General features: G+C 34.4%; 1 protein-coding gene across 1 annotated transcript; it reads left to right on the plus strand.

The window, feature by feature from the left end:
* Nucleotides 1–2,131: 2,131 nt before the first annotated feature.
* LOC148941775 (uncharacterized) lies at nucleotides 2,132–22,428 on the plus strand. Its single transcript, XM_089103393.1, has 5 exons — nucleotides 2,132–2,443; nucleotides 3,990–4,160; nucleotides 9,012–9,170; nucleotides 15,561–15,710; nucleotides 17,148–22,428. The coding sequence occupies exons 1-5, from the start codon at nucleotides 2,377–2,379 to the stop codon at nucleotides 18,392–18,394; spliced, it is 1,794 nt and encodes a 597-aa protein (XP_088959519.1). The 5' UTR covers nucleotides 2,132–2,376; the 3' UTR covers nucleotides 18,395–22,428.
* The last annotated feature ends 4,110 nt before the right edge of the window (nucleotides 22,429–26,538 follow it).

Here is a 26,538-nt window from a genome sequence, read left to right on the forward strand (position 1 = left end):
GAGATACTCATAAAAAAAATCTTGAGAGTCAATTTAACAAAAAAAAACATGTTAAGGTGTCGGACTTTCCCCGATTCACCCTATATATTGGCACATTGGGGGTGAAGGTGGGGGGAGGGGTAAAGTTCATGGTAAATTTGCATTGGGCCATATAATTTAGCTAGGATGAAAGTGAAAACATCATTTGATGGTGCCTTTAAGGGCTCAAGATACAATTAGCCTCAGAAGCAATTATTGAATTATGAAAAAGCATATAAAAAGGCATTAAATGAGGCTTTCACTTTCATCCTAGCTAAATTATATAACCAACTACAAATTTACTGTTCTTTTTATGTTCTTTTCAATAATCATTTTGTGTACCAATCTCCTAAATTTCAATAATTCCATCAAAATTGAGTGGTTAAACTTATAACAAGTGGTTTTCACAATTCCCCTGGAAATAAATCATCCAACTATTTTAACAAGAAATACATGATGCATAACAAGATAATAGACAAAAAAAAAATGATTTAAGACTAGATGAGACAATTTTCCTCTCAGAAAATTGACCCTGCAGGCAATTCATCTTCTGCAGAAAATTTTTCCTCTGAAAATATCCCCTCACAACATATAAAATCCCCACCTCTCTGATAATTCTCCCCCTGGAAAATATTCCCTGCATATAAAATAAATATAAGAGTAGAGTTGCAGCAAAACCAGTGACTATCATCCTGGGTTCTAGTTTAGAGTTCGAATTGCATTGGGAAAGTGGCATTTTTCCTAGTTAATAAAAGCTTATTTTCTGCAATTTTAGTATGCCATTATTTTTCAAATTAAATGAAAGTATTTGAGCTTTCATTGCCTCCTGTTCTAGAAAACAAAGAGAGGAAAACAACCCATTCTTAACCATCTCTATTTTTGGAGATTCTGAACTAGCTGCAAAATATACCACTGGGATCCAGTTTAGACTCCAAATCCGTAAAGACATTTCAAAAGAGGATAGAGAAAAGTGTAGAGCTCTAGTAACAGAGCTGTAGGGCTGGATATCTAAGGACAAAAAACAATCTTGTCATAAGAGGAGAAAAAATTGTCCAAAAAAACTTGTAGCATGTGGAGTAATTTGTAGCAATGCTCCATCTTCTACTTATATTGTATTTAGTAACCATAGTTTATCCTCTGAAAGTAAAGACTGTTCATCTGTGAGTGTTGTTGATATAAATAATGGTATGCAAAGTGATTAAATATCTAGTTTGGAATCAGCAACATTTGTTACTGCTGAATCTCTTTCAAGTAGTAATAATGTTTCATCCCTTCCATTTGAGTTGATGTGTAGTGACAACAGTGTCTCAGAACCAAGCAGAGCAGATGAGGATGAAAAAGATTATATACAAAAACGTGGGGAATTTTTATTACTGGTAGCCAATGTTAATCAGTTAACCAATAAGATCGAGGAAGTAAAAACCCTTGTAACAAATAAGGGATATGATTTGGTGATGTTAGAGGTGAGTTCTAATAATAGTAATACTTGATTGTAGGATAGTTATATCTGTATTCCTGGATAGCATGTAATATCAAACTTGAGTTCAAGTAATTGCAGAAGGGGTGTATTGGTAATAGTTAGAGCAGAATATAATGTTAAAGTGGTACATACTCCCTCTATTAATGATTATGTTGAGTTGGTCTACTTTGATCTAAAGGTTTCATATAACCCTGGTATTGCAAGACTTACTTGTATTTACAGAAGCTCTACAGCTCCATCTAAAATTGTTAGAGAACAAGCCATAGCATATCATTTTTGAACAATCAGTGCATCAAATAAAGGTAATTTGCTAATAGTGGGATGTAGTTGATGTTTATTCAGTCACATCATCAAGTATGGAGCATGTAACAGCTCCAATGGATCTTAATTTACTCTGAATTGCAAATTTAGGTAATTAAGGTAATTATGAGGATATCTCCTTTTCCATGAACTAAATCTTTGAGATAAAAAAACTCAATTATGCAGTTTTACTTTTAATGTTGGCTAGAAGTTAAATTTTAAACATACCTTAATTGGTACTTTGGAGCAAAATCAAGGTCCATACTGGATCTTTTGTGCTATACTTCGTTTACAGTTAGATAAAGAGACAGCCTTTAAATCTTAGCATCTTCTTTATTAAAAAAAAACAACTAATCATGTTTCAAATGCTTTGATTGCTGAAGAAGTTTAACTAATGTGTTTAACTGCATCAAGACACAATCAGCATTCTTTTATTTGAAGGAGTCACTGCAGCTTTTGTATTTTTAGGGACTTTGTGCTTCTACTCACCCCCTGTAAAACTGGAGTATTCTATCCAAGTGTTAATGCTAGTAGTGTAAATTTGATAAGTAATATTTACTTGATTCACAGGCTCTATTATGGACTTACCTCAAATTTCAGTGGCTGAAGATGTCACCCCTTCTGAAGTTTGTGCTGTTAAGAATGGTAAGTTATTCAATGAAATTTATAGTAACATAATAAAATTAAAGCTACATTTGCTTTAGTAAATAATGTCTTGTGATCTCTTGTTTCTTAAATATTGTTCAGGGAAAGAGTTACAAATAAATATGAAACTGCCTATACTCTTGTATTAAACCCTAATGAGCTAAGGTAGTTTAAAGTGTTTTCTCACACAAGTCAAATAAAATATGATAATATTAAATTTATTATTGTTTTTTGGTTAAGTCATCATAAAATCTGTAGTAATAAATTTAAATTTATTTAATTATGTAATGAAAAAAAAATTGCAAACAAAAGTGATTGTTATTAGTTTTTAGACTAAATACTTATATTAATTATCAAATTATATTCATATTAATTATTATTTTATAATTTTGTATAAAAATTTTTATTTATGTATTTTTTAACTAGACGAACCAAACATAAGAAAACAACACAATTATATGGTAGCCACAAGTAAAAGATGCAGAACCTTTCTAAAATATGTTAAAGGATGCTTTGTTAAAATTGAACAGCAATGTTTTAATGCAATTTTATAAAAATATCTTAATCATCAAAATATATCAAAATATGTAGAATTTTCAACCTCAATTTACATTGTATTTGGCTATATTATTCTGTTTTTAGTTTATTTTTTTAAAAGCTGTATCTAGGAAGGGGGGGGGGGTTAAACCCCTCCCTCTCCCCCCTGAAATGTTTTTTCTTACTTAAACGCGTAGTAAAAACACATGTAAGCCATTTTTGATGCATTTTTTAAGTTTTTGTAACCCCCCTCCCCTCCCTCCAATTAAAAATCCTGAATACTGTCCTGATTGTGAGTTTAGATATTTGTAATTGGCTTAGTTATACTTAAAAACAAATACAATCAACTTAAATAGTAGATTCGAATACAAGATTCAGAACCTTTCTAAAATGTGTTAAAGGATGCTTTGTTAAAATTAAAACTCAAGAAACAGTTGCAGTATAAATGTTAACAGTGAAAAAAAATGCAGTGTTTTTTAACCAGAATAAAAAAATTAAATAAATATTTAATATTTTACTCTTCATAACTTCAATACCTCCAAAGTTATCAACACTCAGAAATACATATCAGAATATATTAAATTGCCAATTCACATTCATGGTTTTTTTCCTTTAATATGAGTTCTGATTGGGATATAATTTATTTTGATGTTATGAGAAATAAAAACATAGCTCAAAGTAAAAATTGTTTTTAATAAAGTGTAAATTATGTTCTGGTCCTTAGAAGGCCCATATGTCCTTAGCCCTACTCCTCTTTGTGGTAGTTTCTCCTCGTTTTGAGTTTCACTTGGTTATCCATTTTAATTTAGTTTATTTGTAGTCAGTGATTTATGGTAGTTCTATACTTAAGAAATTATTGACCTTTTTTTGTGCTCATCTTTGGAATAATGTTACCCTTTACTTTTCTTTGAAAATGTTTTAAAATTAATTATAAAATGAAAAACAAACGGATTTGTTAAGAAAGCTTTCCTGTTGTCTTATGTCCCTTTTATTCATGTTTTGTTTTTAGAAGTTGAAGATGCTTTACCTAGTGAGAGTGAGGAGCTCTTTGATACTTCGAACATTTGTTTGTCTCCTAAGCTTGAAGCTGTTTCTGTGACTACTTTCCCCAGCATTGCAGGATCATTTAAATCAGAAGCTGACACCCAGGAATTGGAACCCACCAGTTTTGACAGTGAAGGTATGTTCCAAACATTTGGTTTGTAGAATCATGTGTATCATGAACATTTCATAAAAGAAAACAAGGGTAGATGAACTACATTTTAGCATTTTGAACTTATCTGACTCTTAACAAATCTTTATCTTGACTTTTCTCTTATCTTATTCCAGTATGCAGGCAATTGCTAAACCGGTTTTGAAGTTTAACAACATCTCTCAAAGTGTTTATTGAAAGGTGGCTGGTTAGTTATATATATCTGGAAGCCAGAGAATACAGCTTAGAACTATACTTTTTATATTTCTTTCTCAATTAAGATTTAAATCGATTTATTATTTTCCTGAACTAACATGAAGAATTAAGTTTTTGAAACAAGCAGAAAAGGGATTGATATTGTGTTGATCAGAATTTTTTACTTTAGAACATTAATTTATTAAAAATGCTAGATTTGTACAAATTTCAGAATTCATTCTGTGCCAGTGAATTGAAAAGATTTTAGTTTGCATGTCAAATGATGTGTTTTGCAATATAAAACTAGAGGTGCATAACAAGTCCTATTGGGCTTCCATAATAGAGACAAAAGTCAGTTTTTGTGTTAGATATGAAATTCTATTGTGATCCACGGGGTATACATCCTCCTAGAATTAGAAATATACTTCTTTTGGGGTTTTTGAAAACCAGATTTTTCTAGTAGCCTACTTTTTATTGACAAAAATTGAAAGAAGACAAAAAACAAAGAGCTGAGGCCATTACAGTGCAAACATAATTCAAACCAAAGTTTAAACTACATCAATCATTTTCAAGTCCCCACGCCCGTATTTGCTCTTCTGAAAATTTACAATTATGGAGATACGTTCTTTTGGTAACCGACTGACGATATGGTGTGTGTGGCACTTTACCAAAAACAATTGCTCTTGCGTTTAAGTATTTGGTGAGTAATGGAAACCTCTACTATATCTACCTCTAACGGCAACTACTAACTATTTCGTGTAATGTGTTTACAGATTCCCTTAATCCCTTAGATCTATAACTTATTTATAGAACAAAAAACAAAGAGCTGAGGCCATTACAGTGCAAACATAATTCAAACCAAAGTTTAAACTAAATCAATCATTTTGAAGTCCCCACGCCCGTATTTGCTCTTCTGAAAATTTACAATTATGGCGATACGTCCTTTTGGTAACCGACTGACGATATGCTGTGTGTGGTACTTTACCAAAAATAATTCCACTCGCGTTCAAGTATTTGGTGAGTGATGGAAACCTCTACTATATCTACCTCTAACAGTAACTACTAACTATTTTCGTTTAATGTGTTTACAGATTCCCTTAATCCCTTAGTTCTGTAATTTATTTATAGAACTAATCCTCCCACTCCAGAAAGAGACGGAAGGTCCTATTGGGATTTAACAATAGAGAAAAAAGTCAGTTTTTGTGTTAGATATGAAATTCAATGGAGATCCCGGGGGCATAAATCGTCTTAAATTTAGAAAAATGCCTCTTTTGGGTCTTTTAAAAAATAGATTTCAAGTATTTTTTTTTAACAAAAAATTGAAAGATTTACTAGGTCCCCCTTCCCATGTTTTGGTTTGGTTTTTACTCTTTAAAACAAATTAGATTTACGTTTCCTAGGCACCGTAAAGTGTTGTAGCAACCTCTTTAGGCCAGGAATCCGAGGAAGGAATTAAAGAAATTATATGCAGAAATTGAAATCAGTTGCATTTATCTTTTTGTGTCTGCCCCACATCCTGAAAGATATTTAGAATTGAAAAAAAAAACAGATTAAAAAAATTTATATGTTTAATTTGTAAAAATTTATATAATTTTACTTGTATAAATTATTTAATTACAAAGTTACGGGTTTAAATATCTATATTTAAATAGAATGTGTAATATCTATAATATCAAAAAATAACATAGCGTGTTTAATTATCTATCCCAAGCTTTCAGGATCATGTTGCTTCAAGCACTCTTTCCTCAAATACTTACAAAACTATTGTATTGTGATTTAATATTTTATATATTGTATTGTCATTTTATCTACAACTATATGTATATAAGACAAATTTTTTCGCCCTCAAATAAATCAAAGAAAATGCAGAAACTATATTTGTCTTAGCCTAAAATGCACATCAGGAATCACTATTAGGTAGGCAGACTAGGAAAAGTTGCAATGCTGGTTTTAATATGTTGTTACTGGGTACTAGTAGTATGCATATGCAAAGTCTCTCCTTTTATGGAATTAATTTTAGAAACTTTTTCCTCAAGACAAGTTTTTCAAAGAAAAGTAAAGAGCTCCATTAAGCCAAGAATGAGTAAAAATAAAGTCAAATAATCTTCCAAGCATAATACTACCATTAATCACTATCAATAAATAAATGAAAATAAAAACGAACAGAAATAACAAAAATAGTTGAGTCAAACTTAAAACGAGTAAAAATTTACATGAGTAGGGCTGATAACCCTTATGCCTTTTCAAGACCAGTTCACAATTTGTGCTTTACTGAAAAAAACAAACAAACAAATGACCGTGGATTGTCAGTTAAATTGACATATACTGACATTTATTTGTTAAGGTTTTGATAATTTTTCAATTATTAAAGTAAGAAAGGTGAAAATATTTCGAACGTATTTTGTTTCAAGTAAAGCGTAAATTGTCTTCTGGTCTTTTTCTGGCAAAGTGTGAAGGTTGTGGGAGATTGTCCTCCACAAAGACGTAATTTCCATACCTTTCAATTACGGTGAACAAAATAACTTTTTAGCCATCTCAAAATTTCAATCAGATCCATTTCGGGAAAATTTGAGGTTTCGGGAGGGGATATCCACCCTCTGATCACTTTGAACCTTAAAAAGGGCATTAGAACTTCTGATTACCAATCCAATGAGCCCCCTCCGAAGTTTAAACGATCATCCTTTCTATTTATTTACCTTTTATGCCCCCTGGGGATAACTTACAACACTTGCCCTGAGGTGAGGTTGTCATCCTCAAAGACATTATTTATGAACCTCTCAATAAGATTGAACAAAATAGCTTTATAAAAATTTGGATTGGATGGGTTTGGTGAAATGGTGGGCGTGGGAGGGGGGTTAGTTTCCCTCCAATCACTTTTGACTTTTAAAAAGGGCACTAGCCCTTTCAATTCCCAATCGAATGAGCTCTTTTCAAAGTTTCTGAGACAACAAATGGGCCATCTCAAAATTTCTATCAGATGCATTTCGGGAAAACCTAAGGTGTGGGGGGGGATCCTCCTCCCGATCACTCTGGATCTTAAAAAGGGGACTAGAACTTCTGATTACATATCCAATAAGCACCTTCCGAAGTTTATACGATCACCTTTTATATATATACCTTATTTGCAGCCTGGGCATAACTTACAACCCTTGCCTCGAGGGCTGTAGGGGGGGGGCAGTCATCCTGAAAGATATAATTTCTGGACCTTTTAACTGTGTTGAACAAAATGGCTATCCCAAAATTTTGATTGGATGAGTTTGAGGAAATGGTGGGCTTGGGAGGGGGGTTAGTTGCTTTCCAGTCACTTCTGACTATTAAAAAGAGCACTAGCTCATTCAATTTCCAATTGAATGAGCTGCTTTTGAAGTTTCTATGACAACAAATGGCCATCTCAAAGTTTCTATTAAATTCATTTTAGGAAAATACGAGGTGTGGGGGGGGGGGTATCCACCCTCTGATCTCTCTGAATCTTATAAAGGACACTAGAACATCTGATTTTCAATCCAATGAGCCCATTCCAGAGTTTAAACGAATACCCTTTCTATATATACCTTATATCCCCCCAGGGTATAACTTATAACCCTTGCTTTGAGGGCTTTGGGGGGGTTGTCATCCTCAAAGACATAATTTCCGGACCTTTCAACTACGTTGAACAAAATGGCTATATAAAAATTTCGACTGAATGTGTGGGGAAATGGTGGGTATGGGAGGGGGTTAGTTGCCAATCACTTTCGACTATTAAAAAGTGCACTAGCAGTTTGGATTTGCAATCGAATGATCCCTTTTCGTAGTTTCTACGACAAGTCCTTCGATACGAAGTGCCCTGGCCTAAGACCAAAAAAAAAAAAAAAAAAAAACCTTGTGCCCACATCGCTCTTTACTTAGGCAGCGCTATTCTGCTGCCCAAGATTACTTCCACCTAAAACCTTAATATGATTGGACTAATATAATTTTTTTTTAATCTCTTTGAGTTTGTTCATACCTTACAGAAAACTTATGCTTTAGTTAAACCATTAAACTAAAATCAATTTTCAACGTTATCAAATACTTTGGTTTTTGTTGTTGTATATGGGCGTTAAAAATAGCTTTGGTTAATCTAAAAATAATAAATTAATATTTGTCAAATAAAATGTTTTATTAAATAAAGGAATTTTAATGTAGGCTACTGCTATGGCTGAATCAAAACAGATAAAAGAAGAGATCAATTTTTTTTTCGTAATTTATCTGCTGTTGTCTAGCTAAAAAATTCGGCAAATAAGAACACACTCCTCTAAGTTTCTCTGCTTGGAACAAACAATGTCTTATAGATCTTGTTCAGTTGATCTATAGTTTGATTAATTGCAAATTCAAATTTTCTGTTCTTTTTTTTCTTAACAGATGAACGCTTTTTAAATTATTTCAAATTTAAAATTGGTGAAAAAGGTGGTAATTACCAAAATTTATTGATGCAATCTTTCGACAATCAGTCTTGAGTTTGTTCAAGGCTCCTGTTTTACATTTTACTATCTTTTAAATTTTGCTATTTATTTTTGTCATCTATTTGTGGTTTTAAGAGCCTCTTTGTTTCTGAGTAATTTGTTGAGATTGTATTTTTTTTAGTATTTTAGGATTTTTTTACCTTGTTATTTTTATTTGTTGTTGTAGGTGTTGAAGGTCCTTCAATAAGTGCTGCCGAAACCCTAATGGACACCTCAAATTCTTCTCTATCACCAGGACATCAAATTCTCTCTGAGGGTGTTTCACCCAGGATTTCCACATCACTTCTAGAATTTGACTCCCAGGAAGTGGGAATCGATGACGAAGGTATAATTAAACGAATAATGTTTCTGAATTATTTTTTAATAAGAAAAACAATTTTTTTTTTGCTAAGATAAAGCATGAAACATTACATAAAGCTTTAAATAGCGTTATTGAAAGATTTTACTTCCATAAAAAGTATTACTAAAAGCGTTTTTTTTTTTTTTTTTTTTTTTTTTTTTTTTTTTTTTTTAATAAACAAGGGTTTATTCATCAACCAAAAATAACAAAATCCAGAAGCTAAGCTTGTAAAGTAGATCACTACCCCAACTAGGCCTAAAAAAAATAAATAAAAATGAAAAAAAACCTATCACATAAAAATAACTAAATAAGCGACTATACCACCCCAACTCAAAAATATCTCATCAATTATCAATATTCAACATATTTATCCTTGTCCTTCTCAATCCAACAACCAAACACAAAAAAAAAAAAAAAATAAATAAAACATTAGCAAACTAAAGGCAAAAGGGACCGGAGAACTGACTCACTCACTCCCATATTCCCTATAAAAATTTTCTTTTAACAGACTTCTAAATTCAGAAAGATCCGTTACCTTCTTTATCTCTTCTGGCAGACTATTCCAAGCACGAGGGCTAACATGGTGGATACAAAACATTGACCTAGTTGTCACAGGCTTAGGTAGTCTGAATTCATTCGAAAGTCTTAAACTATAAGAATGAAAACTAGAAACAGGCAGTAAAAAATCTTGAAAGCAGATTGGTAGCATTTTATTCTGATGTTTAAACATAAAAAGAGCTTTATAAAACTTAATCAATCCAAATAGTGGAACAATATGTAGTTCAGCATACCTTACTCTAACCGAGGAACGCTTATCATCTCCAGTAAGTACTCTTACAGCTTTATTCTGTAATACTCTAATCTGCGATAAATGACCCACAAACGTTGAAGACCAAGCCAATATACGATAAATCAAATACGGATGAATAAGGAAGAAATAAAGCATTCTGAGAACCAGTCTAGGGAAAGTACGCTTTAGCTTCCTTATAATTCCCAAATTTCGGGCAACTCTAGCTGCAATTTCATTGATATAGTTTTTGAAACTCAAGCACTCATCAACTATCACTCCAAGAAACTTCACTGCTCTGACACGTTCTATAGCATTCCCATCAAGTTCTAGTTTCTCTATCCAGGGATAGTAATTTACACTTCTCCCGTAAATCACTAATTGACTTTTCTTATGGTTTAATTTAAGTTTATTAACTCTCATCCATTTCTCTATTTGTTCCATTCCCTTTTTCAGAACTAGTAGAAGTTCTCTTTCTGTCCTCGCAGCAACTGTAAAATGTGTATCGTCAGCAAAACTAGGAACTATAATTCTGTTACCGCGATCCCCTTTATCCGAAATATTTATATCTTCAATGCACCGGTAAATATCATTTATATAAATCAAAAATAAAAGAGGTCCCAAAACTGACCCTTAAGGAACGCCAGCCTTGACTCTCTCTGGGCTAGAGGCCTCACTTTCGATTTGAACAATCTGCATACATTCACTCAGGAATGATCTAATAAGTTCCCAAGAATTTTCCACGGATACCACAATTATCTAACTTCTTTACCAAAATTTCATAATCCACACATTCAAATGCTTTCATTATGTCAAGGAAAACGGATGCCACTTTAAGACCACGATCTAAATGATCATTAACAAATGTCGTCAAGAAGATCACTGCTTGCTCAGTTGACATTCCTTTCCTAAATCCAAACTGACTAGATCGAAAAAAAGACCTAGATTCTAGGAAATTAACCATTCTTACATTTATTAGTCTCTCTATTATTCTAGAAATAAAAGGGAAAGCGAAATACTACTACTACTACTAACAACTCATCGCAGCACCAAGCCGCCTGAGGCCAACACAGCTACGCACGCTCCTCCTCCACCCCAATCTATTCAAAGCCTCCCTTTTTACACCCGCCCACTAAGTTCCCATTTCCTTTAAATCTTTCTTTATGACGTCCTCACACCCCAGACGGGGACGACCTGCTTTCCGTTTAGCCCTAGATGGTTGGCCGAAAAGAACAATCTTCGGCAATCTGTCATCCTTCATCTGCACAACATGCCCTAACCACCTCATCCTTTCTTTCATTTTAGACCTAGAAAGCGGTATTGAACCACATTTTTCGTATAGCCTATTGTTTGAAATACGGTCAATCAGCCGGGTACCCAAAACAATCCTTAAGAAATTTCTCTGGAAAACATCTAGCAAATCTTCATTCGCTTTTCGGAGCGTCCATGCTTCAGAGCCATATTTGACCACTGTCATCACTGCAGCTTCTAATATTGTGATCTTGGTTTGCAGACTAATCTTCCTATTCTTCCAAACTTTTTTTAACTGTGAAAAAACACCCTGAGCCTTGGCTATTCTATTTTTGAAATCTTCACTGCTCCCACCATCTTTACTAATAATACTACCCAGGTAAGTGAAGCTGTCCACATGATCAATCTTTTCATTACCCAACGTCACCTTTTCATCTTCACTTATTCCTAGCCTTAGTGACTTAGTCTTCCTAACATTAATTTTCAAAACTATTCTAGCACCCTGAACTTGCAAAACCTCTAAAGCTTCATTCATTTTGCTCACACTTTCATCTAGGATGCTTAAATCATCAGCATAATCCAAGTCCATGAGACTTTAGGCCTATAATTATCTTAATTCCCACTATCACCCCCTTTAAAAAGCGGTTTCACTTTCGCAATCTTCAGACAATCGGGGAAAATACCAGACTTAAAACACTCATTTTTTAGCATTACCAACTGACTAGAAACAATAGGATAAATAACACGGAAAGCTTTCACAGTCATGAGATCCAATCCTGCTGCACTGTTTTTCATATTTTTAACCACTTCACATAACTCACTTAATTTAACCGGCTTTTAATGAGCAGATACTTCCTCTTATCAGGCAGGAATTGTGTAAAATCCTCATCCTCAGCAAGGACTGGGATACTAGATCCTACATTAAGGCCCACATTAGAGAAATGATCACAAACTGAATTGCAACTCACACTGTCTGAAAGCTCTGAGGGAGACCAACTAGGGATCGTTACAGACTTTATAAGTTTCCATGTCTTGTCTTGATTTATCTCAGCTTCCTTAAATTTAAAAGCAAAATAATCCGTTTTAGCTCTCCGAAGGAGACAATTTAGCACGTTATTATATGCTTTATAATCATACCTAGTATTTGTCCCTTTATTTTTGATAAATTCCTTATATAAATGGTTTCGCCTTCTCATGCTTAAGAGTAGACTTTTATTAATCCATGGTTTCTTTGCTGATTCATATCTGTAAACTCTTTTAGGTTTAACACATTTCTGAAGCAAACCTGTTAATGTCCCGTACCATTTTTCAAATTTCCGATTGATATCATATTCCTCTTTTAAAAAATTGAATTCAGTCTTATCAACTTCTAATTTAAAACGGGTAACAACCTCAGAATCAATAATAGGCCTAATGACATTACAACGATGTCCCTTATTCAACTGTAAGACGTGCGGTGCTGTTATCATTACTCCAAAATGATCTGAAACACTATTAACCACAACAACAGGTGACTTATATTCAGTATTTACAAATATGTTATCCAATATTGACGCAGAATTCTCAGTAATTCTTGTACAGATATTTATAGTAGGCTTCAGCCCGTAGCTAAGCATCATATCCAGAAACTCCTTAACTCTCTGACTAGAATATAGACTTTTCAAATCAATATTGAAGTCACCACACACAAAACACGGCTGTCTTGTTCCGCTCAACAGGTCCAGTTGCTCTTCTAACAGACTCAGAAATTCAACAAGGCTACTAGACGGAGGTCGATAAATAATAGCAAGAGCACATTTAAAATTTTGCTTAGATACTTTCACAACCATCGACGCAAACACCATTTCCTTATGTTTAGTAAGGGAAGGCATCGGCAAGACATTAAAATCACTCTTGATATATGCCGCTATACCTCCATGTTGGTGCAGTTCCCTGTTTTTTAAAACCAGTTGGTAATTAGGAACATCTAATAGGGATGACGTATGAGACTTCAACCATGTCTCAGTCAGGGCCAAAACCAGTAAACCTTGAGTCTGCAGAACTTCCTCCAGGTACTGAAAAGAAGTACTAATACCTTGGCATTTTAAGTGAAAAACCGAAAAATCACTCGGGTCATAATCATTATTCAAATCCTGAAGGAAATTATAACGGGCATTCAAATATTCCTCACCAATACCATTACTATCAAATTCACGATGGAGTACCCCCCCCCCCTATATCTTCAATCCTGAGTGAATCATTCTCCAGCCCCTTCAACCTATTCCACTCTAAATTAACCATTATCAAAAATCATTTTGTGACGGATATGAGAAGGAAAAGGTTCAGTTAACTTACACCTATCATTTTAATCATTCGTTGAGTTGGTATCATCGCTTCCACACTTCGATCCTAAACAAAAAAAAAGAAACATAAATATCTTCATAAAATCCAAAAAACACTACTACTGTTTCCAGGCCTAGTATCACTGAAAGCCAAGACCAATCCATAAGAACTCCAAACACAGCCCGGTACGCTCCGCACCGCGCAATACATTATACACCATTAATACTTTTTTCTCATTTAATTTTTTTACTTTATTCCATCCACAACATCTTTTTTTTAAAAAAAAGAGAAGAAAAAAAATACGAGACAACATTACTTCATACCAATATGCTATCACAAAAAAAAAAAGAAGAAAAAATGCAACAAAATAATAACTCAAAGCCATATTAAACTAAAATAATTAATATAAATATAAATATGACAACCTGCCTAGCATTGCATAGGCCCACCTCGAGGATTTATCGGCACTGACAATTCAGGAATCACGTCATTCACGGAGTAAGAAACACGCAGGCCATTTGGCCGATCAAAATAAAGGAGAGGTGGAACCGATTTTGTTACCCATGCTTGAATACCACAATCAGCAAGCTTTGATCTTTTTTCAATCAGCCGTTTTCTAATATCTCTCACTGCCGTCGGAGCATCATCACTAAGATAAATATCTTTATGACCGCAAACAGTCTTTCCTTTAAGTTTTTTACTCTGTTTCAGAATCGTTATTTTTCTTCTTTAGACCAAACAGTAACTTTAAAATATCTACGCTCTTTTTTCACTTCTGTAACAGAAAATTCTGAGGTATCGTTTACACCTAGTCCTTCTTTGCAAACAGTTTTTAAAATCGCTTTAGCTTTCTCTTTATCATCGCAAGGTACATTCCAAACCACTACATTTTTCTCATTCATTCTATACTCGCAATGCATTAACCGATTCTTCAACTGATTATTTTCTTCACGGAGAAACACTGACTCAATATAACAACACTAATCTGTGATTTTACATTTATTATTTCATTCTCAGTAGCCGCCACATGGGTCTGGATCGTCGAAAATTGCTGCGATTGGCCAGATAGAGTTTCCTCAAGCGATTTGACCCGGGTTTCCAGAGATTTGAACTGGTCCGTGATACCGTCAAGCTTTTTTCCATTGTCTTTCACTATAGTTAGAATTTCAGAAAAGCTCCGAGCCAGCGTCGAAATTGACAAAGTCTCTCCATTCTTAGGTGAAGATGACGAATAATCATTTTGATCCTTTTCGAATGAGACTTCTTTACGGTTTCTTTTATTTCACCCCTTGAATAAGCAGCAATTAAAAAATGGACAAATAGTCTTACCTCAGCCGGCAACGATTGTTTTATCCACGATGTTGCTAGCGTGCAGTGCTTTTAGCCGTTTGGCACGGCAAACACCTTTTCCAACGTCGGTAATCAAAAGCTCTGTTTATAATGACTAAAATCCAATCCTCTTTACTCCATGCAATTCTTCAGTTCAAAGCAATAATCACACACCAAAAAATTTTCTTTCATCAATTCAAAACATTAATCTCAAAAGCTATTTCACTTTTCAGCCAAAACTACCGCAGGCACGGAGCGCCTAAGGTGTTACTCGTTCGGGAATGAATCATGACTGAACACAAATCGTTAAACACAAAGCGATTGTAAGATTTAGCGTTGAGAGTATTATTTAAGCAGGCTAAAGATGCGTAATGTTGGCAAAGTGCCGATTGATTTGCCATTCTAGTCTTTATTGAGCGAGTATAAATATGTTTCTATTCAAAAAAAATTAGCTACTAACTACTGGATATGAAAATCTGTGAATAAAACTCTAAATTTGCGAAATCAGTTTCGTAACAATCAAGTTTATCACTTTTAAATTTGCTCCAACCTCTTATTATGTCTTGTTTTCTAAGTTTTTAGACTTGCATTTGCATGCTCTGTTGCTTTCATTCTTTCTGGGTGAATTATTCAGACAATCTTATTGTTCATTCATCTTCTATTTGTTAATTCTTTTTATTTTGTAGAAGCTGAAGCTGCTTCATCAATTGAGACTGAAACAACGAGAGAAACTTCTAGTTATATTCTGTCATCTGAGCATCAAAATCGACCTTTGGGTATTTCATTGAATATAGTATCTGAATCAGACCTACAGGAAGTGAATAGAAATGATGAAGGTATATTTGGAATTATTAGTGGTACTTTAAAATTCAGGCTGATGAAGGATAATTTTGTTGAAAAGTTTTTTCCTACCTAACAAACGTTCTTCACGTTTTTAGTATTTAAATAGTATTGCTAAAAGTATTTTTGTCATTCAAATAGGTAATTAAATAGTATTCTCAAAAGTCTATAGTAAGACTTAGGTTGTATTTTGGCTCATAGGCAAGTGCATCAAAGAAATTTAAATGCACAGTACTGAAACAGTGCAAGACAAAAGTAGGTCTTGAGCCTATCAACATTAATCTAAAAACTTTCTTTTTAAGTAACAAGAAAGTTACACTAGCAAAGGAGAGGTGGAGTTTGTTTTTTTACTTTGCTGATTTTTTGAAAAATTTTCTGCGTAACACCAATTTTCTCCCGAACATGATGTAGCTTAAGTAGTTCAAGACTATTACTATTAGTTCTACTAAGACTATTAGTTCAAGACTTAGTTGACAGACTAAATGAAGAAAGATAAAGAAAATAAGTGAAAGAGGACAAAATCAAACTCAAATGCGGTTCATGTTATTGCTCCCATTTTCAGGTCATCTGAGGTTAAAAGCTCCTATAGCAGTTATGCGCTCTCGTTAATTTTTACCCCAAGTGAACGCAGAGTTTTGGGAAAGGATGGAGGTGGGGGTGTAAACCACATCACTGAACATATGTTTTCAGAGTTATTGCATACCCATGGTAATGACTCTTTCAAAATTGTATTTTTTAAGTAAAACAGTCATACAAACTTGTACAGAAAGAATTAAAGGAAATGGGAACTTCAGTTGAGGTTGTAAAGAGGGAGGCTCTGAAGAGATTGAGATGAAGGAAGAGCCCGGGTAGCTGTTTCCCTCAGGCACCACAGCTGTGTTGGCCTCAGGCTAACATCTCAGGCGGTGAGATGTTCACAATAGTACTCTAGTAGACTCAGAAAATTACACATATCACATTTGTAAATCTTATAACTGACTCCCCCCCCACCCCTCGCTGCCCGCGTTTACTTCGATATACCCAAGGCGGGTACGTTTGGTCGTTCAGTTTAATATTACTTAAATCATAAATCATACAAAAATATTGTCGAATTAGTGGTTTTGGGTTTGTTTGTTTTTATTTGTTTACGTTTTTGAAATCACCATATATTTTGAATATTGATGCGTCAGGTGTGTAATGACAACTTCTATCAGCACAATCAGACTTAGCTGATTGCTCTGTCCCCAAGGACTGAACAAGCAAAATTACCTGAGGAAAATCTGGTGCGATCTTCTGGATAAGTTGCAAATATATGACTCAATATTTATTTCCCGTAAGCCGATAATGTCTCTGACCCCCAGTGTTCGGGTCCTAATTGTCATAATCCCAATTTCTTTGTTTTTCTTATTTTATTAATTTGAGTAAAAAAATGTCAATCTTTTTTTTCACTACAGGGATGATGCATTCTACTTTGTGCAGCTCTGATGGTGTGAGTCATCCAATACTCTTAGGCCCAAAACCAATCGTTATGGTGAAAAGACTGACAGAGAAAGCTATTGAAGAATTTACAGTTGGAACCTGGCGATGCGCCTCCTGTGGTAAAGCAGAGAAATCCCTTTTGATTCTAGATCTTCACATTGACACTGGTTGTGAAGAGCTTTCGCCAATAGAGTGTGATACCTGCCCCGCAGTAGTTCGTGATTACAGCAATTTTGTTGTTCATTTCCTCGAACACCAAATGGGAGCGACAAGGAGATGTGCCATTTGTTTAAGAGAATGTATTGATGATATGAGACAACATCTAGAGTTACATGGTCACTTTTTGCCAAAAATGTCTGAACTAGACCTGCAGGAAAATGAATCGCTAGTCGTTTCACAGAATTCATCAGCAAGCAGCTACTCAAATTCATCAAAATTAGAATCTGATGTAAAAAGTTTAGACGATCAGAAAACATACTTACTCAGTAAAAAGAATATAAAATTAGAAAGACATAAAAATATACACAGAGAAAAAAAGGTATATGAATGTAATCTATGTAAGAAATGCTTTTCGTTTCCAAGCATTTTGAAAAACCATCAAATTGTGCATACAGGTGAGAGGCCATTTGAATGTGGGATATGTAAGAAATGTTTTTCTCAATCAATCAATTTGAATAGGCATCAAATTGTGCATACAGGTGAAAGCCCATTTAAGTGTGATATTTGTAAGAAATGTTTTTCTACATCAAGCAGATTGAAAACGCATCAAATAGCACATACAGGTGAAAGCCCATTTAAATGTGATATTTGTAAGAAATGTTTTTCTACATCAAGCACTTTGAAAACGCATCAAATAGTGCATACAGGTGAAAGCCCATTTAAATGTGATATTTGTAAGAAATGTTTTTCTACATCAAGCAGATTGAAAACGCATCAAATAGCACATACAGGTGAAAGCCCATTTAAATGTGATATTTGTAAGAAATGTTTTTCTACATCAAGCACTTTGAAAACGCATCAAATAGTGCATACCGGTGAAAGCTCATTTAAGTGTGATATTTGTAAGAAATGTTTTTCTAGAGCAAGCCACTTGAATATCCATCAAAGATTTCATACTGGTGATAAACCATTCAAATGTAATTTATGCAAGGGAGCATTTTCAGAGAAGTCGAAGCTTAAACGTCACTTAAAAACCCATTCTAGGAAGAAGTCCGATAGTTAATAGTTTACAATAAAAATTGTGGACGGAATAGTGATATTCGTACACTGAAGTTGAGATAGACGTTGAATGATTAAAGATGTTCCTTGCAAGCTAATTCTTAGATCTGAACCAAGTTCAGCTTTATGCATCAATGAAAATTCTCTGGTTTTTCTGATTCTTTGACAAGTAAGGCTCAATCTTTATCCGAAAACTCTTGAATTTGTAAGACTACAGAAGCAGAGAAAGTGCCTTTTTTTCCTCTCTAGGGGCTATTTTCTTCCTTGTTTCTAGTGCCTGGTAAAGTATCTTCTTAAATGGAGAATTTGAACTCAAATAGAATTCTTTAGTATCCAAATCGCATGATCAGGATTTTGAAAAACAATCATCGGGCTAGTATGTTGCTATAAAAATTTTGTCTATAAAAATCCAATGTGCTCAAAAGGGTGTGGAAAACATGACATGAAGTCAGATTTTGCTTTGCTATGGGTTCTTGCTATATTTAGATCTTTAGTAAGTTTATTCTATATGTTTTTATGCTCTTTAGTAAGTTTTTTTTAATGATCAGAAATTTTCAGTATTGTTTAGCTGGCCAAGTATAAACCGAATTTTATTTGAAAGGGGTTCGCAAAAATTGGCCAATAAATTTTTTTATCTCATTGTTTGAAAAATACACCCGAAAGAACGAATTAAAAAAAAAATGGAAAACTTATTTGTTTGTCAAAAACATGTGCCCTTACGGCATCAAGATGGGTTTCGGAATAAAACCAAAATTTATTTTGATTTGCATTGGCTGAGGAACACCAACAGTTCCAGTGCTTTATTTGTACTGTTGGAACTTACATCCACAAATTTCTTGTGCAAGGAAACCTCTAGAGCTCAAGAAAGAAATTAATTTTTGTGACTTTAAGTTGGCCGTGAAAAAAAGCATATCAAATTTTTTGAACAACCTAAAATTTACACTATGTCTCTTTTAATTAGACCCTAAGCTTCTGTCAAAGAAAAATTCCCGACCGAGGACAAAGCTCTCACTCCCCGGAAAATGGGGCTAATTTTAGTTCTGTGATCAGTTTGAAAGGATTGACCAGATTGTTGTCTTGCGTTGCATTTGTTTGTTCGTCCACTGCTTGCAAGTCCTATGCCAAGAAGACCACAATGTAGAGCAAAAAGTAAACGAACTTTTATTGTATTCGTCTGAGGAACCTGGTGGAGGGTAATTACTTGGGAATAATTCATAAGATTCAACGTGTTTTTACTTTCGAGCTTGGGATGGCTTGCATTTAATAATGACGGGGCTGCATGTCTATGGAGACCCTTTATTTTGGCTGATTAATTTTTAAAAAAGATCCACAAAGAAGTTTTTTGAAAAAAAGAATGAGCTATATTAATCAAAGACAAGCAGTAATAAAGTCAACTCACCATTAGTCACAATAAACCAATAAATGTAACTCAAAACGAACAGGAATCAAATAAATTACTGAGTCAAACTCAAAATTAGCAGAAACTATGAGGAGTGGGCTTACCCCCTCCCCCAGTCCCTTCTCGTGCCTAGTAAAGACCAGAATGTAATTGTCGCTTTACTGAAAACAATCCTTATTTCGAGCTATATGTTTAATTTCAAGTAATATAAAAGAAATTACCATCATAACCAAGATTACTGAAAAATATAATTGAATGCTGATTAACCATTTAATACACATGCTGATTTTCATTCCTGAAAGTCTTGATAATTTTGGATTTATTAAATTAAAGAGGAAACATTTAATATGTGTTTGTTTTCAGTGAAGTGCAAATTATAATCTGGTCAGTTCGAAATCCAATTGAAAATCTAGGAGCTTATGGTCACTTAAAAATCCTCATCATGTTCTGAAAATTTGAACATAGAAGCAGTCCCAATAGAAGTAGTAGCACGCACATATTGCCTTTGAGTCACTTGGTAATCCTCTTCATCTTTCACTGGAAGCTACTACTTAATACCCTAAGCTGCTTCTGAGATGACCCCTTTTGACAGTCTGCATGAACATCATGTGTTTTGATTTAGTTCAATAACCCCCTTGATATTCCCTGAAAGCTTCATCTGACTGTCCTCTACGTTTTTGGACACCAAAGGTAAAACTCGTCCCCATTCCAATTGCAAATGCTTTGTGTCAGCAATGGGTGAATTGCACAATTTAAAGCCCTTGCCTCTTTGGCTGTGGTTGGATCATTCAATTCTGCTGAAGAAAATGGTTATCTTGAATTTTTGTTTCTATAAAATTGGGGGGAAAAATGCATAGAAGGGGGGGACTGGTTGCCCTTCACTTATTAGGTGATCGGCGAGTAGGATTAAAGCCTCGTTCTCTTATCTGTCTAAGGGTGTAAAATCACCAAAGATCTTACAGCCCATCACAAACTTTGTTTTATATAGTTAGCACATATTTGTTAGACCTTGTTATTCAGCAATTTGAAGGAAATTAAGTAAAAAAAAAATTGCATGTTTGCTCACAGTACGACTGTAGTATAAGTGAAGAGCAACTAACCTAATGGGAGCCGCTGTTACTTCAGGATAGCAAAGGTGTCGGCAGCTATATTATATAATTATTTTTGGCTGGGTTGCAATGACTGATGAGTCATTAAGTCGCTTGTCAGTCTCGGTTGCTTGGAGATAAGGATTGGAGCGTTAGAACGACTGGAGCGTTGTAAAAAAAAATTACTTGGAGGAGGAGTGTTACGGCAAATTCTAAGACCGCTGAGATATTAGGGAATTCTTCTTTAATTGTGTAAAGATAAACAAGAGCTTTCAACTGGGATTCTGACTTTTTGCTTGTCTAGTCCTTTGGGACAGAGCAATCAGCTAAGTCTGATTGTGATAATAGAATAGCAGCAGTTGTCATTACACGCCTGATGCATCAATCTTCAAAATGTATGATGATTTCAAAAACATCTAAACAACTAAAAATAACAAACGCAAAATCACCTAAACAACTAAAAAGAATAAAATCAACCATAAATATCTGTTTAATGAATGTTCATCTGCGTGGATGAAAAATCCCAAGATTCAACCACTTAAAACCATGATATCTAGTCAGGAGCACAGCTAAGGGGGTGGGAAAGGGTTCCAATGTGTCGGTGCTACGTGCCGAAACCTTGGAAAATTTACTTATTTACCTTGGAAATTTTGCTTGTATCCGCATTTGTCGGCATACTGGATAATTTTGTCAACAAATTCTTTAAATCCCCCCCTCCAAACATAAAACCCTAGACGCATCCATTTATTCAAACAAAAGAGAGTAGGCACGTAAGGCTTGATTGACTGCCTGTTTGAAAACATGCTTGCAGCTTCAACAAGTGAGGAAAAAGAGTCAGCAGCTAATATTGATCAGCAACTGGGAAGGTACATGAGTGGGGGCTGTTATTGACATGAAAAAAAGCTGTCAGGTAGATTGATGGCAAAAGAACAGCAGTCGTTTCAAGAACCAGAAAGAACTTGCTCAAAAGTATCTCTGCTGTCTGCCATTCAGATTAGAACTTTATTTGGTTGAATTGTTTTTCTATATCTTTTCCAAATAAATCTTTTTTGCATTATTTGGAATCCACTGTGAATTATTGAGGATGTTCTTTGGATTGTAATAGACCAGGGAGAAACACGTTAGCATGCATATGGGCAGAGAATACATAGTTTAAACTTTAGAATAGTTTTTTTTTCGGAGGAAATTTATAGGCAAATTAAATCGGTACGATACCGAATAACCGGTATCTTTATCGGACCCCAATAATCCAAATCGGTCGGGATCTAATAACAAATGTAAGTGGAAGTCAAACATTCAAAAAGTATTAAAAGATTGGAATATACATTGTCTTGCACTGGTTCTGTTCAGCTGCTTTAATTATTAAATGAAGAAAAAAAACTTTAAATTATTTCAAATTCATAGGATAATTAGATTAGGAATAATAAAGATTGTCTTCTTCAGCTTCAAAACTTAAAATGTTTGAAAGTTATATGGGGTATGAAAAACAAGCAATATATACTTCGAAATGTTTCAACAAATTATTTTCAGGTGTATCTTTCTTCATAGTGAACCTAAATATGTAATTTTGCAAGATTTTAGTATAAGCCAATAATAAACTCAACAATCAAATGTTCACTCTGGGTGTATCCAGGAATATGTGGGGAGAGGAGAGAAGGGGATGGGGGGGGGGGTCAGAAATAAGAAATTTTTACTAATGTGATACATAGACAGGCTTCAATAATACTTTCCTCATGAAGCTTTCTCCGTCCTGTATATTTTTCCATATCATTCGAGAATGTATTTGTAATATTTATGATTTAATTAATATTAAACTGAACGACCAAACTTACACTCCATGGGTATACCAAAGCATAAGCGGGCAGTGCGGGAGTCAGTTATAATAAAGACTTACAAATGTGATATATGAAATTGTCTAATCTACTAGAGTACTACTACTAACATCTTACCTCAGGCCAACACAACTGTGTTGCCTGAGGCTAATACAGCTACACTGGCTTCTCCTTCATCTCAATCTCTTCAAAGCCTTCCTCTTTACACCCTCAAAGGAAGTTCTCATTTCCTTAATTCTTTCTGTATTTGTAGGACAATTTTACTTAAAAAAATACAATTTTGAAAGAGTTATTACCATTGGTAAGCAGTAACTCTTAAAGCCAATGTTCAGTGATATGGTTTACAACCCCCCCCCCCCCTCATCCTTTCCCTAGACTCTGCGTTCACTTGGGATAAAAATCGACGAAAGAGAGCGCAATAAGTGCCATAGAAGCTTTAAACCTCAGATGACCTGAAAATGGGAGCAATAACATGAACCGCATTTGAGTTTTGATTTTGTCCTTCTTTCATTTATTTTCTCTTTTATCTTTCATTTCAATTTGGTCTTTCTTCTTTTTTGTTGTCTTTGTATTCCCTTAAACCAGTCTACATTTTTATCCCATAGTTGTAACTTAAATAGTCTTGAACTACTAAAAACGGAAGTTGCTTTAATTATTCCTGTTCAGAAATAGAATTAAAAGTGAAGTTATTTCTCTTAAGCTACATCATGTTCGGGAAAAAATTGGTCTTAAGCAGAAAATTTTTCTGCGTAAAATAAACAAACTAATAAACAAATAAGTAAATAAACAAACTCCACCTCTACTTTGCTAGTGTAACTTTCTAGTTACTTAAAAAGAAAGTTTTTAGATTAATGTTGAGAGGCTCAAGACCTACTTTTGTCTTAAACTGTTTTAATATTGTGCGTTTAAATTTCTTTGATGCACTTGCCCTCGAGCCGAAATACAAACTAAGTCTTACTATAGACTTTTGGGAATACTATTTAATTACCTATTTGAATGACAAAAATAGTTTTGGGTGAGGAATTTGGGACAATATTTGGCCAGATTCTCGGGCCCACCCAGAGTCTCGGGCAAGTGACCCAAAAATTGGTGAAAAATTCAAATGCTTTTCAGAATGTGGGGCTGAGCTTAGGAAACGAATAATGACTATTTGAAAGATAAAGATGGCTTTAAACGATTGTTTGCCTGTTATTTCAAGCAAATTCGTGGTCCTATGTCAAATTCTAAATTCTTGGTCAACCTTCTATGCAACCTACTGCAAAATACTTGATAACTGCAATTCAATGTGAGGGACATGGAGATGTGGCATTTGCTTAAAAGAATCTATTGGTGATATGAGACAACATCTAGAGTTACAAGGTCACTTTTCGCCAAAAATATCTGAACTGGACCCGCAGGAAAATGAATCACTAGTTGTTTCACAGAATTCGTCATTAAGCGGCTACTCTAATTCATTAAAATCAGAATCTGATGAAAAAAAATTAGACGATCAAAAAACATGCTTGCTCAGTAAAAAGAATATAAAATTAGAAAGACATAAAAGTATACACAGAGAAAAAAAGATATATGAATGTAATCTATGTAAGAAATGCTTTTCATTTCCAAAGATTTTGAAAACGCATCAAATTGTGCATACAGGTGAGATTCTATTTAAATGTGAAATATTTTCACTTTTCTGAAAAACATAAATTTTTTTACTTTTATAACTTTAATAAATCAAATAATATTAACATTTTGATTACTAATTATCAGTATATGTGTATTAAACTGACAATGCACATTCATTTGTATTTTTTCAGTAAAGTGCAAATTTTGTTCTGGCCTTGGGAAGGCATAGGGGTTTTGCGCCAAACTTATATTAATTTCTCCTCATTTTGAGTTTGACTTGGTTTTTTACTGTAATTTCAGTTTGTTTTGGGTTTCATTTATCTATCGATGCTTATTTGTGGTAGTTTCACGCTTGGTAGATTATTTGATTTTATTTTTGCTCATTTTTGTTTAATGGAGTTCTTTACTTTTCCTTGAAAAACTTATTTTGTGGAAAAAGTTTTTTTAATTAATTTCTGTTCGTTTTATATTGACATGGTCTTTTCAGGGAAAAAGAAAATAACACTTTAAATCTTTTCGTTTTTTTAAGACTTTATAGTTTGGCCTGCTATTTGAATGCTGGAGAAAAATTTTCAGCAGTTTTTAACAACATACACCCTTTCATAAATCTGGACACAAAAAGTGCTGTTTAATTTAGATTCATACCTCCTCTAGTTGACCTGAAATGGAAAACTTGACACCATTAGCAAAAAAAATCTGTTTGCTTTCTTTGATACCTTGGATACAATTACGCTATTGTGAATTGGTTAAATTTTAAGAGCACAAATGGGAGGGTGGGAGTGGAAGGGGGATTAGTTGCCCTCAAATCACTTTAGACTATTAAAAAGGGCATCAGCCCTTTTTATTTTCAATCGAATGAGCCCTTTTCGAATTTCCCACGACAATTCCTTCGATACGAAGTGGCCAGGTCTAAACAACAACAACAACAAAAAATAATACATTATACCCACTTTGATCTTTACTATAAATTTCTACTTCTCTTGATGAATAATGAAGAAGAACAGCGTCCAGCCAGCGACTCGCAAAGTTTCTACCTCATGAATAGGTAGAATATCTTGTAAACAAAAATTGGATTTGAGGAAGACTAAAATCTATTCTATAAATCATATACAATAACTTTCTATATAAACCTTATATGCCCCCAGGGTATAACTTACAATCCAGAACTTTCAACTACGTTGAACAAAATGGATATCTCAATATTTTATATTGGATGTGTTTGGGAAAATGGTAGGCGTGGGAGGGGCGCTAGTCGCTATCCAATCACTTTCTACTATTAAATAAGGCACTAGCCCTTTCAATTTCTAATTGAATGAGCTCTTTTGTAGTTTCTACGACAACGCTTTCAATAAAACTATATGCCCCCAGGGCATAACTTACAACCCTTGCACTGAGGGCTCTGAGGGGGTTATCATCCTAAAAGACAAAATTTCCAGAACTTTCAACTACGTTGAACAAAATGGATATCTCAAAATTTTAATTCAATGTGTTTGGGGAAATGGTGGGCATGAGAGGGGCGTTAATCGCTATCCAATCACTTTCAACTATTAAAAAAGAAACTAGGCCTTTCAATTTCCAGTTCAATGAGCCCTTTTGAAGTTTCTACGACAAGGCTTTCAATAAAATCTTTATATGCCCCCAGGGCTTACAACCCTTGCCCTGAGGGCTGTGGGCGGAGGGGTTTTCATCGTTAAAGACCTAAATTCCAAAACTTTCAACTACGTTGAATAGAATGGCTATCTAAAAATTTCGATTGGATGTGTGTCGGGGACTGATGGGCGTGGGGGGGGGGGCTAGTTGTCGTCCTATCACTTTCGACTATTAATAAGGGCACTAGACCTTCGAATTTTCTATCGAATGAGCCCCTTTTGAAGTTTTTGCGACAAAGGCTTCTATAAAAACCTTATATGTCCCCGGGGCATAACTTAAAACCCTTGCCCTGAGGGTTGTGGGGGAGTGTCCTCCTCAAAAATATATTTTCTATCTAGAAATCAACTACACTGAACAAGATGGCTATCTCAAAATTTTTATTGGATGTGTTTGGGTGAATGATGGGCGTGGGGGGGGGGCTAGTTGTCATCCAACCACTTTCGACTATTAAAAAGGGCACGAGCCCTTTGAATTTCCAATCGAATGAGCCTGTTTTGAAGTTTCTACGACAACGCCTTCTATAAAAACCGTATGTGCCCCTAGGGCATAACTTAAAACCCTTGCCCTGAGG

The sequence above is a fragment of the Artemia sp. Qi Xiang Cuo genome, chromosome 17 (genome assembly GCF_049724085.1).
Source record: "Artemia sp. Qi Xiang Cuo chromosome 17, ASM4972408v1, whole genome shotgun sequence".
Classification (NCBI taxonomy): Eukaryota; Metazoa; Arthropoda; class Branchiopoda; order Anostraca; family Artemiidae; genus Artemia; species Artemia sp. Qi Xiang Cuo.